The sequence below is a fragment of the Babylonia areolata genome, chromosome 1, assembly GCF_041734735.1.
Source record: "Babylonia areolata isolate BAREFJ2019XMU chromosome 1, ASM4173473v1, whole genome shotgun sequence".
In the NCBI taxonomy this organism is placed as follows: Eukaryota; Metazoa; Mollusca; class Gastropoda; order Neogastropoda; family Buccinidae; genus Babylonia; species Babylonia areolata.
The window spans coordinates 94,524,601-94,540,850 of NC_134876.1; the positions used below are offsets into that span (position 1 = coordinate 94,524,601).

At 44.8% G+C, this 16,250-nt stretch overlaps 1 protein-coding gene across 1 annotated transcript in view; it reads left to right on the forward strand.

The window, feature by feature from the left end:
• Nucleotides 1–16,250, forward strand: part of LOC143291896 (phenolphthiocerol/phthiocerol polyketide synthase subunit C-like) — a 50,192-nt gene that overhangs the window by 20,933 nt on the left and 13,009 nt on the right. The window contains exons 9-22 of the mRNA XM_076602069.1: nucleotides 436–568; nucleotides 1,392–1,502; nucleotides 2,048–2,251; nucleotides 3,083–3,184; nucleotides 4,280–4,478; nucleotides 5,365–5,519; nucleotides 6,353–6,498; nucleotides 7,253–7,434; nucleotides 8,877–8,982; nucleotides 10,526–10,646; nucleotides 11,748–12,017; nucleotides 12,534–12,846; nucleotides 13,916–14,095; nucleotides 15,237–15,361. Of these exons, the coding sequence (XP_076458184.1) occupies nucleotides 436–568; nucleotides 1,392–1,502; nucleotides 2,048–2,251; nucleotides 3,083–3,184; nucleotides 4,280–4,478; nucleotides 5,365–5,519; nucleotides 6,353–6,498; nucleotides 7,253–7,434; nucleotides 8,877–8,982; nucleotides 10,526–10,646; nucleotides 11,748–12,017; nucleotides 12,534–12,846; nucleotides 13,916–14,095; nucleotides 15,237–15,361 (2,347 nt within the window). The remainder of the gene's footprint in view (nucleotides 1–435; nucleotides 569–1,391; nucleotides 1,503–2,047; nucleotides 2,252–3,082; nucleotides 3,185–4,279; nucleotides 4,479–5,364; nucleotides 5,520–6,352; nucleotides 6,499–7,252; nucleotides 7,435–8,876; nucleotides 8,983–10,525; nucleotides 10,647–11,747; nucleotides 12,018–12,533; nucleotides 12,847–13,915; nucleotides 14,096–15,236; nucleotides 15,362–16,250) is intronic.

The window sequence follows — 16,250 nt, forward strand, 5'->3', positions numbered from 1 at the left end:
TAACACCAGTCTGAAATGTCATTCATTCGCTGTTGTAGAGAGGATTCTACAAGGTCAATGTTGTTGTCGCTACAATGAAGGGAACTGTCATCAGCGAACAGATTGCAGATGACATTGCTGGGTGATAATATGTGCATCGGCAAGTCGTTTATATAGATGCAAAAGAGTAGGGGTCCAAGAACAGAGCCTTGCGGAACACCACGAACTACATGACCTTCAGAAAAATACGTGCCTATTAATTTAAGTAAACAGGCTGCGTCCTGTTTTGCAGGCAAGACCGGAGAGAGAGAGAGAGAGAGAGAGATCACTTTTTCACTTTGAGTACCTTTGGACAGATTACCATGTCATGAAAGAAAATAGCATTGAATGCAAGAGAGAAAAAGAGGGGGAAAGCAACGGTAGTATAATATAATATGCGGATTTCTGTTTTCGCAGACCCGTGCTTGGGTCGGCAGTATACAGGCAGCCCACGGTGACGTTCGTGTTCGGGGGCATGGGCACATGCTGGCCAGGTATGTGTACACAGCTGATGGAGCACCTGCCGGTCTTCCGTGATACTGTCATGCAGGTGAGTCTGCCTTCAGACAAAGCTGTGTGTGTGTGTGTGTGTGTGTGTGTGTGTGTGTGTGTGTGTGTGTGTGTGTGTGTGTGCGTGCGTGCGTTCATGCGTGTGTGTGTGTGCGTGTGTGTGTGTGCGCGCGCGCGTGTGTGTGTGTGTGTGTGAGTGTGTGCGTGCGTGTCTGTGCGTGTGTGTGTGCGTGTGTGTGTGTGTGTGTGTGTGTGTTCTGTCTGGAACCCACCTCCACCCACACCGCTTCAAACATGGGCCTCATTTGTGAAGCAACATGCTGCTGACTACACCAGCGTATCAATGGGTCACTGAGAAAGTAGAAGAAGGATGTGGTCTGACCAAACTGCTTCTGCTCTTTGAACTGCACAGAAGGGCAACAACTACATTTTCTTTTCTTTACCGTGTGTGTGTGTGTGTGTGTGTGTGTGTGTGTGTGTGTGTGTGTGTGTGTGTGTGTGTGTATGCATATTTGTGTTAGTAAACATCAAGTCTTTGCAAGATAACCAGTTAAACGGATGACATTTGTTAGTTTGTTTGAAATCAATATATTTTTTTAACCACGAATGTATCAGTCGGTGAAGCAATCCACGAACGAACGAACGAATGCACTAGCAAGGGAATGAATATACAAATGAATAAATGAATGAACAATCATGTCATCCTTACTCCATACCTTTATTTATTCGTTATCTTTCTTAAAAAAAAAACACACAAAAAAACAACAACCAAAAAACAAAAAACAAACAAAAAAAAACCCCAACAAATTACAGCCAGTCTTGTGTCCACATGAATAGATAGGACTCACATGTATGTGTGACAGATAGAGGAGGAACTGAAGAAGTACGTGGACTGGTCACTCTCTGAACGTCTGCATGAAGACTTCGACCCTCAGGATCCCCTCTTCTCTCCCATCGCCATCTTCGCTTGCCAGGTGTGTTTGTATTGTGCTGTGCTGTATTTGACTGTTTTCAGTTATGTTCCATGCTGACAGCAGCATGATCCTGTGTTCATTATTGAGAAGGCAAAAATTAATCGTAACGACTGTCAACTCACTCAGGGATAATACGATGTTTGTTTTGTGGCCTATTAACCTCTTGTTGTCGTGATGCCGTGTTGTTCCCTGACTTCAAAAAGGACAGTCACAAAGATAGTTCTCTCTGGCAGCCAACCCCAGTCACATATTTCTGAACAAAAACAGCCATGCATCCTGTAAGTGCTGAAGGCAAAAAGGAAGGTGTTCGTTTGCTGCTTACCATTAATTGGCTCACATGGGGGCATCATCCAGGTTTTCCTCCAAAGTGTGTCAGTGACTCTAGAGAAGGCACCTTGATCCACTGACCTGTACATATCATACAGCACTACCGAGAAACAGATCACTCATGCTCTGGTAACTCTGTGTAACTCTTGGTGACTATCTTGGTATGCATGTTTACAAAGCGGTCAACAACTTTCAACATGTTCACTGTACTTTGCAAGGTGGCGTTGGCGGCAGTTTGGCGTGACCTTGGCCTTGAGCCGCAGAGCATTGTGGGACAGAGCGTGGGGGAGGTGGGGGCGGCGCACGTGGCGGGGTGCATCAGCCAGGCTGAGGCAGTGAAGATTGTTTATCACCGCAGTCGTCTGCTGGCCACCGTCACCGGGGGCAAGATGATCATTGTTCGGCACGTGCCTGTGGCGGAGGTGAGTGATAACGAGGATGACGTTTATGGTGATGTTCGTGTTCACGAGATGAAGAAGAAATCGCCAGACCTTGAAAGCACACGACACCACACCACTCGAAGCCTTCCGAGTCGCTGCTGATTGCCAGTTCTATCTCCCCCTGACGTCCTAAACGTAACAAGCGGATGGATGAAATAATGAGAATCATGATGATGATAGCAGTGATGATGGTGATGATGATGACGATGATATTGTATAATCATTTATGCAGTGATGATGATGATTATTATTATATTGTATAATCATTCTGTTGATGATGGTGATTTTGATGGTTATGAAGATGATGATGACGATAGTGATAATTGTGAAGAGGATGACGGTATTGTTTTGTTTATGTTGACGGCAGTGTTGTAGCTGTTGCGACTGCTCATACAGCTGCTGCTGCTGCTGTTTTTGTGTTTTCAGTGCTATTGTTCCTTGTTGGGCTACTGTTGCTCCTAGTGTTGCTGTTCCTGTTGTTGCTGTATGCTGCTGATGTTGCCGCTGTTGCCGTTTTGTCCAGTTTCATCATCATCGTTATCATCGTTGTCATCATGTTCTCCCTTTCTCCCCCCCCCCACCCCTTCATTTCTCCTTCCCTCCCTCCTTTTTTCTTTATCATTCATTGTTGACCTGTTGACCTGTATATATATAATTTCATATCTATCTCTCTCTCTGTGTGTGTGTGTGTGTGTGTGTGTGTGTGTTCTACGTTTTGTAATTACAGACTTACAACACATTACGATTACCTTATACGTGCACAGGAATTGTAAAGAAATGCAATTTGTCTGTTTTCCTTGTGGCTGTGTATAGACGAAAAAGGTGGTGAGCAGATACGGCGACAAGGCGTGCATCTCTCTGTTCTACAGTCCCACATCCTGCTGCATCAGCGTCAACCACGACACCGCGGAAGAGGTACACCTACACTTGTGAGGATTAGGTTCAAAAGGCGTGCATTGCAATCGTGATAATGAAAAGCGTAGATATTGATCAGAGTCTTGATTCACTGTAGAGTGCACTGCATGTAGATGCAGGGTGGGTATTTTTCCGATCTCCCAAGTCAACAAATGTGCAGACCTGCTAGTGCCTGAACACCCATCGTGTGTATAGAAGATCAAACACACACATTAAGGAGCCTGTAATCTATGTCAGAGTTCGGTGGGTTATGAAACGAAGAAAAATTATCCAGCATGCATATCCCCGAAAACGGAGTATAGCAGCCTAAATGGCGGGGTTAAAAAAAAGGTAAAACACATAAAAGCCATTCATACATAGCTGCAGACCACAGAAAAAATCGTGTTCTGAAATGAGTAAATGTTTCACATTATGTGTGAGCTGATATCACCCAGATTTTGGCATTCATAGTCAGCAGGCCTTAAAGCACTAAAGGTGTAGTTTGGTCAAGCAATTCACCCACCCACACCCTCTCCCTTAAAGCACTAAAGGTGTAGTTTGGTCAAGCAATTCACCCACCCACACCCTCTCCCTTAAAGCACTAAAGGTGTAGTTTGGTCACAGCAATTCACCCACCCACACCCTCTCCCTTAAAGCACTAAAGGTGTAGTTTGGTCAAGTAATTCACCCACCCACACCCTCTCCCTTAAAGCACTAAAGGTGTAGTTTGGTCACAGCAATTCACCCACCCACACCCTCTCCCTTAAAGCACGAAAGGTGTAGTTTGGTCACAGCAATTCACCCATCCACACCCTCTCCCTTAAAGCACTAAAGGTGTAGTTTGGTCACAGCAATTCACCCACCCACACCCTCTCCCTTAAAGCACTAAAGGTGTAGTTTGGTCACAGCAATTCACCCATCCACACCCTCTCCCTTAAAGCACGAAAGGTGTAGTTTGGTCAAGCAATTCACCCACCCACACCCTCTCCCTTAAAGCACTAAAGGTGTAGTTTGGTCAAGCAATTCACCCACCCACACCCTCTCCCTTAAAGCACTAAAGGTGTAGTTTGGTCAAGCAATTCACCCACCCACACCTTTCCTCCTCTCCCAACACAGCTGAGAGTGGACCTGACCTCCAGCCTGCATGCGGACCACAAGGGCATGCTGGTGAGCCAGCTGCACGTGCCCGTGGCCTACCACAGTGCTCATGTGGACAGTTGCAAGGCCCCGCTAGCGGCGGCACTGAATGACCTGCGTCCTCAGCCCCCTGCTGTCCCCCTTCTCTCCAGCGTCACGGGACTCAGGTTGAATGCAGGTGAAGGGTCTTCTTCGGTCAGCTGATAGGCGTGTCAAAAGCGTACCGTTCAAATCGTCCTTGATACAAAGGTATATACAAAGAGAAGAAACACAAAAAGGCATGGCATGGCAGTCATCCCATTTGAAGGAAGCCTACACCAGAATGAAGACTGAAACATCCAAACAACTCTTCGGTAATGCAAAGACACTTTACAACGATAGTTCATATTTTCGAAAATGGACTGGGGAATGGTTGGATGGAAATCATATATATATATATATATGTGTGTGTGTGTGTGTGTGTGTGTGTGTGTATAGAGAGATATATTCAATAAAAAAATAACCACAAGATTTAAAACTGAAGGTGGCATCACACGTAAAAATGACTTCTGGATGATAGAGGATACCCTCCCTACCTCACCCCACACTCACCCAGAAAAGAAAAGAAGAAAAGGAATTGAAATACATTCAGACCCTGCTGTTGCGGTTTTCAAAAAAAAAGGGATGGGACCGGGAAAGTACTCGCAGCTTAACAAATCTGTCATCGTTTAACTTAGACTTAAAATAATAAAGATACTCAATGAAAATTCGAAGATGCATATACATTTAATATAGATACAAACACAAGTTTTTTCTTCATTATTTTTGGCCACCTGGCCTTTAATGTTTCGCTTAAGTATTAGTTCTTTGAATTATGAATACAATTTTCATGACGCGTGTTTTGAATGTGTGTTCGAATTGAAGCATGTGTGTGTGTTTATGAGTGTGAGTGTGTGTATTTGTACGTGAGTATATATGTGTATATATGTGTGTATGTATGTATGTATATATATACATATATGTGTGTGTGTGTGTGTGTGTGTGTGTGTGTGTGTGTGTGTGTGTACATCTGCTTGTGCATGCAGCTCCAGATGTGGACTACTGGGTGGACAACCTCCGCCAGCCTGTCCTCTTTGACCAAGCTGTGCGACAGTCACGTGAAGCCCCGTCCAGACAACTCTTTGTGGAGATCGGTCCCAAGCCTGTGCTACGCGCGCATCTGTCAGACATATTTCCCAAGGTCTGCATCTTCTGCTTCCTTCTGTGAATGTCAACGTTAGAGCCTGATAAGGATTATGGTGTGTGTGTGTGTGTGTGTGTGTGTGTGTGTGTGTGTTGGGGGGGGTGTGGGGGTGGGGGGGGGGGGGGGGGGGTAGGGGGTCGTGGATTCTGAGAAGAATGTGGTTTGAGTTTAAACAGTATTTTTGTTTGAAAATGTCACAACACAAATACAACGAATTCAACAGGACAACAATTTGATTTAGTTTGAAATCCCTTCAGTCAATAAGCATGAGTAGTAATTGCGCGTCAATACGTATGTTAAGTAATTGCATAGTACATGATTATATTAACAGAATGTAGAACATTTTTACTTGAATTATGGCTAGTATCCACCAGCTTCAGAAAAAAAAATCTGCATTGGTTATTTTCTCTTTTCTTCATCATTTAGATATATATATCTGTCTTCTTTCTGTTGTTTTTTGTGGGTTTTTTTGTTGTTGTTATCTTTTCTTGATCTGCAAACTCGCCTGTACATTTGTTAAAAAAAAAATCCCAGCGTTTTCTTTTTCCTTGATTTTGATGTGTCTTTTTTCTCTGTTCGTTTTTTTTGTTTTTGTTTTTTTAAATTCGGATGTGTGTGTGTGTGTGTGTGTGTGTGTGTGTGTGTGTGTGTGTGTGTGTGTGTGTGGCTATTGATATTGCTGCTCACCTTTAGACTGTTTCTCTGTTGTCATGCATGGCTTTTGGATGAAACAGTATAGTACGTATTATAATTTGTTATTTATTGTATGAAATAAGTACAGTATGCCCAAGGAAGACTTCAGTCTGATACGATGTGTTCCCACGTTACAGGCCGATGTGACCTGTGTGGCCTCCATGTCACGACCTCCAGAGTTCAAGGTCTTCCTGCAGGCAGTAACTGCCATGTATGAGTTTGGGTCAGACCTCACCTGGAACAGGCTGCCTACCTGGGGGACCCAGCTCACCGACCTGCCCAGGTGAGCTCATGTGCTGCTGTGGGCGTTGCCGCTCGCGTGACTATTGCTGGCGTGGTGTTGCTTCTGCTCCTGCTTGGGTTGCAGCCGTAACTTGCACTTTATTATTGATACTTATATAGCACTTGTCCAGTCAAAGACAAATCTCCAGTCCAAGCGATGTACAATCACCTAATAGGTTGCACAACAGGCTGCCTACCAGGTAAAGCAACTGAGAGCTGCCTTTAAGCGTTCATCGTTCGTTTCCTGCGTAATTCAGTCAGACACCGGTCACGCACATGCACACACAGAGATGTGTATTTGACATGCTTCGGGTTATACATGATAATACACGATATCCTTTGTTTTTCAAACGCCTAGTTCTCAGATTAATTTCTGGGGATCCATGCTTGCATATTAGCAGTTATTGCAAATTACTGTTTGGATAACTGCACACACATTACGTAGCATATACATATATTTCAATACACAAGTTGCCCAGATGTTCCTGATGACATACATTTATTGTCGAAGTTGCCAGTCACAAACTTTGTGTACTTTGTGTTCAGGCTGTCTATTCCTCGCTTCAGCACAGTGCACAGCAAACAGGGCAAGTTTGTTTGCCCGTTCCCATGCTATCTAATGACTGCATGATACATTAATAAACACAAACGCCCTCTCCCCCCTTCCCCCTACCCACTAACACAATCACACAGCAAGAAACAAGCTGTCAGTAATTCCACACCAGTGTTGACACCGGTGACACGTTTTCGTTTAGGTACGTGTTCGACAAAAAGAAGAACCTGGAGAAATCAGAGACAGCGGCGATTTGGCTGAGCGGGGTTGATGAAAGCCAGTTGACCCACCCGTTTGTCTTCCCGCTGAGCAACACCACTGCTGGCTTCAAGCTGGTTGTCAGTTGTCAGGTTCTCAAGTCAGTCAGCGATCATGTTGTAAAGGGTGAGTAGTTCCTTTTCTTGTCTCCCACATTGCTCATATCATATTCACTAACACATTCATGCTCTCTGTCTCTTTCTGTCTCTTTCTCCTTCTTCCCCCCTCTCTCTCTCAGTCACACATAACCCTCCCCAACACACACATGCGCACACATACATACCCCCACCACACAAGTAAGCAAGCAAGCAAGCGCATACACACACACACACACAAACACACACACACACACTCACTCACTCACTCACTCACTCACTCACTCACTCACACACACACACACACACACACACACACACACACACACACACACACACACACACATACACACACACACACAGAGGTGATAAAAGGATGTTGCCAATTGTCATTTCAGAAGCTGTAGGTACAATGTCGGAGGTTATCTATATTTTCCATGCAAATCACTGGAGAAATATGTTGGAAAACCTGCATAATCTTTACACAGAATGTAAACTGAATTGTGATCTCAGATTATATGTATTTAAAAAAAAAAAAAAAACGTCTATGAAAACCGCATATTCGCTTAGAAAAATAGATTGGCATATATATTCCACCACCCTTTCCCTCCCCCCCAAAATGTTTTGCTTTTGTTTTAAAACATATTTTGGGGCCTATTCCTGCGTAGGGTGTGTCAGGGTAAACGTCGGAGTGAAAAGCAGAAACCAGCAACCTGCTTGCTAAAACCTACATACAGTGGCAATATCCTATCGTATGTCGTCCTTTTTTACCCAGCCCAATGAAATGGCACGGGAATCACCCAGCTGATTGTGTCCGTGAAATGGATGAAGACGAATGAAGGCGAGATTTCCTTAACAGGACGCACCCATGATCTGAGAGGGTCTTCGTCTGCATTCCCATAGTACAGGTTAGACTATGACATGAAAGGTCCTGTGCTCCAATAATATACGTTATACGTAAGACCTGAGAGGGTATGTACTCCCCGAGTACAGGTTATAGGTAGGATCTTGAGAGGTTGTGTACTCCCATAATACAAGTTGTACGTAAGACCTGAGACAGTGCTGTGCTCCCACAGTACAATTTATACGTAGGACCAGAGAGGGTCTGTACTGACTCTCATAGTACAGGTTATATGAAGGATCTGAAAGGGCAGAATCTGTACTGCTACAGTGCAGGTTATACATAGGATTTGATAGGGTATTTAGTCTTAGGGTACATGTTATATATAGAACTTGAGAGGGTTTGTACTGCTATAGAACATGTTATACGTAGGACTTGAGAGAGTATTTACTCCCATGGTACATGTTATACATATGATCTAAGAGGTTCTGTATTGCTATAGTACAGGCTATATATAGGACTTGTGAAGGTTTGTACTCCCATAGTACATGTTATACATAGGTCTTGAGACGGTATTTACTCCCATGGTACATGTTATACATATGATCTGAGAGGGTCTGGACCTGTTGCAGGAAGGATCTTGGTGCCAGGAGCGGTGTTCGCCGAAACAGGTTTCGCCGTGGCCAAGTTTCTGAACAGCTGCGGGGACCGGCGGTGGTCGGTGTCGGTGGACCTGGAGCAGGCCATGGTCGTGCCCAAAGACGGCTTCCTGGACCTGGACGTTGTGCTGGGGGACCGCCACGTCCTGTCTCCTGGCAACACTCTGCCTATCACCGTCCTGAAAGACAACAAGTCAGTTTGTCTGAGTTTCTGGAGAGGGGATGGGGGGGGGGGGGTGGATGGGGGAGAGAGGGGTGTGGGGGGGGGGGGGGGGGGGGGGGGGGGGGGGGGAGGGCGTTTCAACCGCGTGTCATCTTTTTTGGATAACTGGATATCGCAGATTGGTGGTCATTGTGGATGTTCATGAGGTTGAAAAAGCTCTGGATGAAGATGAAAATTAGTTGCAGGTTTTCGTTCGGCTGTTTTGTCGTTCTTGTTGCTACTAATGGGCTTGGGTTTGATCTGTTGCAGTCTTACCATCAGCAGTCAATAGAGAACTACCTGCGTTAGGTCATCAGGAGGCAAACTATCAAAGCAGACTCAGCTTTCGTCTGTCTCCCTTCCTTCCTCATTTTCTCTCGGTTTCTGTGTCTGCCTCTTCCTCTCTGTATGTTTAGGTCATGCTCTGTCTCTCTTCACCATTCTCACTCTTCCACGCGGACATGCGTGAGCTCACCTGCACACACACACACACACACACACACACACACACACACACACTCACACAAACCACCTTTCACTACCACCCCACACAACCATCCACGCACGGAGCGCGAAATTTCATTTGCAGTGGTTACCACCCCCACCCCCATGCTCTGTTTCCCAGAACCCTGGCTTACATCCGAATCAGCGAGCTGGTGAGCGACCAGCCCCCAGCAGAGCTGGTCAACCTGGAGCATGTGCGTGCCAGGTGTCAGGAAAAGGTCAGCATGTGCTTCAGTCAACTCTCTCGTTTTTCTTATTGGCTGACGAATGCGTCACGTCACTGGCGCCCATGAATGGGTTGATTTTCACACACACACTCTCTCTCTCTTTCTCATAATATTATCGTTTTATTAGCGATTTATTTTTTTATATCATCTGATTGGCTATACACAGTATACGATTTTTCTGTTTTTGCTCAAAGCAAGCAAGCAAGCACATGCATGCACGCGCGCGCGCGCGCGTGTGTGTGTATGTGTGTGTGGTGTCATATGTGCGTGTATTTGTGTGTGTGTGTGTGTGCGTGTGCGTGTGTGTGTGTGGTGTCATATGTACGTGTATTTGTGTGTGTGTGCGTTTCGTTTCTAATTTGAATAAGAATTTGAATAAGAAAAGTATATCCGTCAGATGCGACTTTACCCTTCTCCGAATTATCTGATACTTTGGTTGCATGTTGATATTTGCCAATGGGTACTCCCATTACTATGTTTACGATTGCCTGATGTGCATTCATACATACACCCCCCCATACCCCCCCCCCCCCACCCCCCCACCCCCTCTACACACATGTCCAAACACAGGCTACATACATATCCGCACCGGCAACTTAAACTACTCCCACTCCCTCTACACACATAGACACACACACTTCATCGCGCAAAAACAACCAAACATCAATGGCATTTGTGACGCAGGTGAGCAAAGACGTCATCTACAACGCTTTACGTCACGCCGGGTTCATGTACGGCGAGACATTTACCCAACTGGATGACGCTACTGTCAACGACAAGGAGTGCCTCTGTACCCTAAGGGTGCATCCGGTGAGTTTGGTGACAAAAGTGAAACTCTACATATGCCGGTGTGCGTGCCTATATTTCTCTGACTCGCCACCATTTTTTCTCAATCTTCTGTCAGTTTGTCCTCTTCTAGAGTTCCAGATCTGACAGCATGTAGCCACATGTACGGGAAATTGTAGATAATGTGACGTGACGTCATGCGTTGACGTCGCCGAAAACGATCCAGATTGGCTGCTGCAACACACAGCTGCAACTGGAAGACATGGGAAGTGACTGGTGTTTAATTTTTGCCACTGTTGTGGAGTTACCTCCCCCCCCCTCTCTCATTCATACACACACAATATTTACCATTTTAAAATTTCGAAATATTGCATAACGTTCTTAAAGGAAGCACTGGTGAACTGCTCATTTTACCTTTTCTGGGCACATCTGCATCCAGACTCAAATGCAAGAAAACGAGCAAGAATGCGCACCGTTTCAGTTTTATTGAATCCGTTTGCAGTCTCTCTTGGCCTTAAGCTTGGTATGACAAGACTTTTCCAGATGTACAATCGGACCAACTATGTACAATAAACATGGACTTTCGATTTTTCAATAATCGTTTCAGCAAAACAAATTTAATGTGATAATCGTAGTTTTGTCACTGCACATAAACGCTTGAAACGTGGTGCATTATACACTTATAAAAAATATGACATAAAAATATTAGTGAAACATTTGAGATCGAAATACAAATCGTACAGCTCTCCAACAAGAGCCTGTCAAAAAAAAAAAAAGCAAGTAAATATTCTGAATTGTTTCCAATGGAAACTGTTTTCAGAAGTCACCAAACAGTTGCCACAATCTTCTTAACATTCGGCTTTCACGTTCGAGATTAATCCCGGCGCCGTTGTTCACTTCCGTTTGGAAATCGACAGCGGCACCATTGCTTCGAAATTTCCTGTGGATCCTGAATTAAGGAACAGAACCAGTCATATCTCCAACACATCTGAGACGTTGCAATTTTGCCACATTTGAACGCGAGTGTTTAAAACTGGGGTTTGAATCATAGACAGACAGGCAGGCACATCGCGTCCTACATACTAGCCAGCTTTATAAAGAACGCATGTCAATATGTACTGACAGACGGTGCTGAGCGAGATTCCGGGTACAACCATCCACCCGGCAGTGCTAGATGGCATGCTGCAGTCTTCTCTCCTCATCACTGGTAAAGCAGGATCCAAAGTGGGCGGTGAACTACTGCCCAAAGCTCTGGGTCGTCTGCTGGTTCACCGACCCTTGGACACCATCATGGTGGTCTACACCAAACTGAAGGCCAAGGGCGTCAAGCAGATGTTCTACGACCTCAAGCTGCTCACGTGTTCTGGAGCCGTCATTGCTGAACTGGATGGGTTGGTGAGTTGAGCGTGTTGTTGTTGTTGTTGATATTATCGATAATTAGTACGGCTGGTGTTTTCGCCATTACAAAGAAATGTACAGTATTTCTGTGACCTGGAGCTGTTGACGTCTTCTTTAAGCGCGACAGACTAACTTAACTGGATGATGAGTGGGTCATTTTTGTTATTCTGTCGTGATAGTACCAGTAGATCATTGTATCAATAGGTAAATGTATTTTTGGGTTGGTGAAGCTGGCTGGTTGGTTTTGTGATGACTCAAGCATCTGGCGTTACGTTCATTTTCATTAAAGTATTAAACTGAATTCTCATCATTGAAGTCAGACCATGTTTACAGCCAAGACACAAAAGCTTTGTGATGAAACACAAAGCTTCACACCGGAGTGGAGACACAAAATGTATTTTTTATACAAGTCAAGTAAATCTGAGTTTACAACGCATCGGAAGTTGTATAGTCAGTAGTTGTCGCTGACTTATGTCAGAAGACGCACAACAAATATTTATTTGCGAACTGCAGGTGATCAACATGATCACGGAAGAAAACGAACACTCCCTGGAACACATGTACATCACCCGCTGGAGTCACGTGACGCCACTCCCGACCCCTGGCGGTCTGGAGGACGAGGAGAAGGGGGAGGGAAAGGGGATGGTGTTCCTGACGGACTACGTGATAGAGGATGGGGAGGATGTCGGAGTGGGGGGCAAGGTGGAGGTGATGGACGTGGAGGGCATGGACTTCACCCACGGGCTGCCTTCCAGCGTGCAGCAGCTGCTGACGTCACACAAGACAGCCGCCGCTCTGGTGCTGCTCTGTCTGACCCGTCTGCATGGTGAGGGGAGTAGTGATGCTGCTACTGTTGGTGCCGCTGTCACTACTACTACTACTACTACGACAACGACTATGACCTCGAAATAAGTATGATAATAGTTCCAGTTGGTGCTATTGCTGCTGCTGCTGCTGCTACCACTACTACTTCTGCTACTAAATAGCAGTAACGATAATAGTTCAAGTTGGTGCTACTGTTGCTGCTGTTGCTACTGCTACTGCTGCTACTACTACTGCTACTGCTGCTCCTCCTCCTCGTCCTCCTCCTACTGCTACCACTACTCATTAAAAATAATGATAGCAGTTCCGGTTTGTAAAGTTGCACATTGTGTTTGAGTATGGTGAAAGGGATTTTATCTCGTTCTAGGTTGATTGTGTTGTTTTATCAAATTTATTTCATTAATTTTTTGGTAGGTTTTTTTTTTTATATTTTGCGTCTTTTTATGTTTGTTTCATTTGATATTGTTGGACTGGAGTTGCGATTCAGTCTGTATTTGTTAGCTTACGATCCACACCGTCAGAGGAAGCAAAAATGTTACAATTCTTTGAATGCTTTGAATTGACAAACTGTTGTAATTACTTTGATATTCATAAGGATAGATGGAATCGGGGGAAAAGGAGAGAAAGAGAAATAGGTCGGGTTCCTACTCTCCCTGCCGCAGTATATCCCCCCATTAGGCCTGGAGAATTCATTTTAATCAAATAATAATATGTTGTGACTCAATGTTAGTGTAGGATCTCTTTGAATACGTTGTACGATGCTGATTTTAAAATATCACTTCACCGATGAATATACAGTGGCTTGAGCCCAGTTCTAATTATTTTGAATTTCCAAACATAGCTGCCTGTGTGGCAGGGGTAAAAACAGTCATACATGTAATTACCCACCCGTGTACATAAGAGTGAACGTGGGAGTTGCAGCCCACGAACGAAGAAGAATTTCCAAATATTAGATTCCTTGCCGAACAGAAACTTTAATCAACTTTCTTCCACGTGCATTGTCTTTCTGAGGGCTCAGGTCTTACCGATATCTACCACCATGCATGCCCGGTTTGGTTGTGTGTACTGTGCAGACAGTGCCGACGCTGACGCCGTGGACTCCCACATTGTGAACCTGAGCTTCCTGTACAAAGAAGTGCTGAGTCTGGCCAACCGACTTTCTCTGTCTCTGCCCATCTACCTCTGCACGTGCAGCGCCTGGCCTTCACCTTCCCCAGGTCACCACGACGCCCCTGTCAACCCCACTGCCACAGGTAGGTTTGATCTGATTTGATACGGATATTTATACAGTGCCTATCGTCGGTCGGAGACCAAGCTCTAAGCGCTTCACAAACTCGGGGTCATTTGCACAAAAGGCTGCCTACCTGAGAAGAGCCGACTGACGGCTGCCATTGGGTGCTGATCATTCGTTTCCTGTGTCATTCAATCAGATTTCAGGCAAGCACATAGACACACTGAGACAGACATGTAACATTTTACGTGTATGACCGTTTTGTATATTTACCCCGCCATGAAGGCAGCGGCATACTCCGTTTTCAGGGGTGTGCATGGTAGGTATGTTCTTGTTTCCATAACCCATCGAACCCTGACAGGGATCCCAGGATTTGATCTTCTGCGTGCGTATACACACAAAAGGGGTTCAGGATCTAGCAGGTCTGCACATATGCTGACCTGGTTGATCGGAAAAATCTCCACCACCAGGCGCTATTTCCGAGATTCGAACCTGGGACCCTCAGATTGAAAGTCCAACGCTTTAACCACTCGGCTATTGCGCCCGTCGTTTTAGGGCGGGAAGGTATAAATGGCTAGTTCATTTCAGCACTGAAACGGTGTACTGAAGGAATTACAAGTTATCTTTTCGGGATTGTAAGCACCGGTGTTTTCATCACTTGAGGGGTTTGGGAGAAGACACATTTGTGACCACGGTCTTGTCAAACCCAACGACCACCTCTTCTTCACTTCTTCATATATTGTAAATCCCTCATGCACAAACAAGGTCTCGCTTTGTTCTTTAAAAGAGCCAACATCTGAACTGTTGTGTCATTTGCGAAACCATTGAAGTTGACCATCATAAAAATATTGTTTGTCATTGTTGATAACAATACGCCGCGGTTGAGTGTGTGTGTGTGTGTGTGTGTGTGTGTGTGTGTGTGTGTGTGTACTTTATATGATATGCGAGTTGGTGCTTGCCTGCGGGGACTATGTCGCATGTGCTGTCAAAAGAATATATATATATATATATATATATATGTGTGTGTGTGTGTGTGTGTGTGTGTGTGTGTCCAGAACTACAGAGTGCTGTGGATATAATACCCTATAAACATGTGTGTGTGTGTGTGTGTGTGTGTTGGGGGGCTGCAGGCCTGTGGGGTCTGTGTCGCACGGTGCTGTCAGAGAGGATCTACCCGGACACGCTGTGTGTGGATCTGCAGCTACCCACTGACACCCTGACCCTGTCGTCCCTGGCAACGGTGTTCTCCTGCCTGCTGACACACCCCGACCTTCAGAGTCATGCAGAGGTCTGACTGTCTGTCTGTCTGTCTATCCGTCCTTCCGTCCGTCCGTCCGCCCGTCTGTATGTCGGTGTCTGTCTTCGAATATGTTTTTTTTTCATTCTCTGTATTTGTGTATACCTCCGCACACGCCCGCGGTAAAAAAAGAAAAAAGAAAAAAAAAGGTTAAGTAAGAGAGAGGGGAGATAAAGTTCAGCTTCTGTTTTGCGCTATATTTCATCACCATTAATATAATCTTCACCACCGGCGTTCATTATTGATTGGTTTGTTCAAAGGGGTTGTTGTTGTTGTTGTTGTTGTTGTCGACGATGGTGTTTTAGCTGTTGTTGGCATTACTACTGTGGTTGATTTTTTTTCTTTGTGTTTTTCTGCTTCCTCTTCCTCTTTGTCTTAATTATTCTTCTCTGTTTACTTCCCTTCCTGTTCATGCTGCACCTACAGTACAATAACATCATGCTGATCGCTCCTGCTTCTCATCCTTTCACTTCTCTTACAACAACAACAACAAGCACTACTACTACTACTACTATTATATGCATGTATATGAATGTGTATTGTGTGTGCGTGTGTTTATGTAAGTTTGTGCCTGCCTATGTGTGCGTATGTGTTAGGGTAGCTGTTACTTACACATGTATGTTAAAATGTATGTATGCAGTGTGTGTGTGTGTGTGTGTGTGTATGTGTGTGTGTGTGTGTGTTGTGTGTGTGTGTGTGTGTGTGTGTGTGTGTGTGTGTGTAGTCACATTTTGGTGTGTGTATGTAACATAGATATAATGTTTTATGTTAACAAAAGCGTTTTTGTAAAGCACCTAGAGCAGATTTCTGGATAGTGTGCTATATAAGTATCCATTATTATTATTATTATTGTTACTATTACTGCTACTACTATTAGAAA